Source organism: Nansenia antarctica (genome assembly GCF_963989245.1).
Source record: "Nansenia antarctica genome assembly, chromosome: 16".
NCBI lineage: Eukaryota > Metazoa > Chordata > Actinopteri > Argentiniformes > Microstomatidae > Nansenia > Nansenia antarctica.
The window spans coordinates 21068730-21071398 of record NC_137686.1 but is presented as its reverse complement, the minus strand read 5'-3'; the positions used below and the strand labels follow the sequence as shown (position 1 = coordinate 21071398).

The following is a 2669-nucleotide window of genomic DNA, read 5'->3' as shown; positions in this document are numbered from 1 at the left end:
GATCGAGTAGTAAAATAAAAATTAAAAAAATAACAAAATAAATAAAAGAAAGTATAGGGGTCTAATTAATTTGTAGATTACTAAATCTAAATCTAAGTGTCTTTGTAGGACAATCTACTCTGTATACTGCAAGTATATCTAGATTTCGTGAGGCGAAAACAAGCAACGTCAGCGTCCGGAATCAGGAATGAGGAATGGTGTCAAGCTCATTATGCTCGAGAGCGTTCCTGATTCCATTCCACGCGTTACAATAAGCCGGTCGTCCTGTGTGTCCCTCCACCAGCCTCCACTGAACTCAGTACATTCAACACAAAACACTGTTGACACAAACATTAACTCAGTACACTAACGAGGTTCTGACCCCCGGCTGCCTCACCTGCTGTCCCCTGCATAAGCTCCTTATGGTGGAAGGTGGCCAGCCGGCCTGCACTGCACAAACACCCACTATAGACTAGAGTGTCATGACAGCCTCTCGCCACCAGGGGCATCCAAATTAAATCCGTCTCCTCTGTGAGTGTTATCGCACAGTAATGACTGACGACTGCTGTCACTGCTGGAACTGTGTTTGTTTAATCAGGGTTGGTGTGTGTGTGTGTGTGTGTGTGTGTGTGTGTGTGACTTTTGGTGTTTGCCTGTCTCTCTGACTAGTTACCCATCGCCTCTGTCTGTCTGTCTGTCTGTCTGTAATATTGATCTGTCCTAGATACTAGTCTGTGTTACTTGTCACTCACTGGTTACACGTGGCTCTCTTTATTTCCACCTCTGTGTGTCTCGTAAGCTGCCTGTGTGTCTGTCTGTCTGTGTGTCTGTGTGTCTGTCTGCCTGTCTGTGTGTCTGTCTGCCTGTCTGTGTGTCTGTGTGTCTGTTTGCCTGTCTGTGTGTCTGTGTGTCTGTCTGTGTGCCTGTGTGTCTGTCTGTGTGTCTGTCTGTCTGTGTGTCTGTGTGTCTGTATGTGTGTCTGTGTGTCTGTGTGTCTGTGTGTCTGTGTGTCTGTCCCACAGCCTGTATTTACTAGTATTATTTACCAGTATATTATTTACTAGTATAGTATGTCCCTGTGTACTCCAGGGGCGCTGACTATGGCTGACCCTGTGCCTAGAGCAAAAAATACCAGACTCCCAACAACTGACTGACAAGTTGATTTGCACGGCAAATAAATCCTTCTTCTTCTCTTCTTCCTCCAGCCCCAGGACGGGTACCGCATGGTGCAGCAGTTCCAGTTCCTGGGCTGGCCCATGTACAGAGACACGCCCATGTCCAAGCGCTCCTTCCTCAAGCTCATCAGACAGGTGGACAAGTGGCAGGAGGAGTACGACGGAGGGGAGGGGCGCACCGTGGTACACTGTCTGTAAGTCACACTGTTAGTGGACCTGTTAGTGGGGGGTTTTAGACTCAGAGGGCAAAAGAGGGGAAACACCCCCACCTACTGGCTAAATATGCTCACTACATCACACAGCCATTTATCTTTCGTTTCTTCACTGGTAGGCTTACAGTATATCTCAACCTTGATCTGGACGCAATAGTCACCATCTCCCTCTCCCCACCCCTCTCCCTGTATTGTACCAATGTGTGTGTGCCCTTGGTGGTGTCTAACCCTGGTGTGTGTGTGTGTGTGTGTGTCTCCTTGCAGGAACGGAGGGGGCCGCAGTGGGACCTTCTGTGCCATCAGCATCGTGTGTGAGATGCTCCAGCACCAGCGCTCTGTGGACGTGTTCCATGCGGTCAAAACCCTGAGGAACAACAAGCCCAACATGGTGGACCTACTGGTAATAACGCTCTTCCTAGTAGTTTGACACGAAAGGTTATCGATACTGATACTAGCGCTACTCTACTGTAGTAGTATTGTACCTAGATACCATAGCAACACCTTTGTCCATGGTGCGGTGATCAAGCCTGAAGTAGTGTTTGTTGATATCATCAAGTGTAACGTGTCGATGTTTAGGTCAGTAAGAACAACGGTGAGGCATTTGGATCGTTGGATCTGTGTGAATAACAGCTACTTTTGTCTTTGTTTTGTTTTCTAGGACCAGTATAAGTTCTGCTACGAAGTGGCACTGGAGTACTTGAACTCTGGGTAACAGGTGTTAAAAGCCTCCACTCAGAACTTTAACAGAGACTGAAGGTTTGGGACATGGACATTACACTAGAAAGCAGTTCAGATGCGGGTGTGTGTGTGTGTGTGTGTGTGTGTGTGTGTGTGTGTGTGTGTGTGTGTGTGTGTGTGTGTGTGTGTGAGTGTGTGTGAGTGTGTGTGTGTGTGTGTGTGTGTGTGTGTGTGTGAGTGTGTGTGCGTGCGTGCGTGCGTGTGTGCGTGTGTGCGTGCGTCCATGTGTAAAGACAAGGGGCAAACCAGGGCCAAACACCCTCATCATTTGACCAAGTCTCTTTTACTTCTGTTGGATCCGCTAGATGAGGAAGGTCATAGAGATGTACAGTATAAATACTTCAGTCAGTCAGTCAGTCAGTCAGTCAGTCTGCCCAAGCTACCTGGAGCAATGCAGGAACACAATGGTTCTTCACGGCAGTGAGTCAGTCCAGTCGCCTCCTCTCTAGTACGGCTTTGGTCCAATATCCTCACTAACCGTGACAGCAGCTGGTGAAACCGGGAACAAGTCGCCAACCAATCAAAATGTTCAGACTTTTATTCAGAATTTTGAAAATAAATGTCA

General features: G+C 47.7%; 1 protein-coding gene across 1 annotated transcript in view; it reads left to right on the top strand.

Moving 5' to 3' along the window:
• LOC308172110 (receptor-type tyrosine-protein phosphatase mu-like) overlaps nucleotides 1-2078 on the top strand; it is a gene marked incomplete at both ends in the record, with an annotated part of 129989 nt that extends 127911 nt beyond the window's left edge. Inside the window, 3 exons of the mRNA XM_080547020.1 lie at nucleotides 1185-1348; nucleotides 1631-1766; nucleotides 2025-2078. Of these exons, the coding sequence (XP_080403146.1) occupies nucleotides 1185-1348; nucleotides 1631-1766; nucleotides 2025-2078 (354 nt within the window). The remainder of the gene's footprint in view (nucleotides 1-1184; nucleotides 1349-1630; nucleotides 1767-2024) is intronic.
• Between the last annotated feature and the right edge of the window lie 591 nt (nucleotides 2079-2669).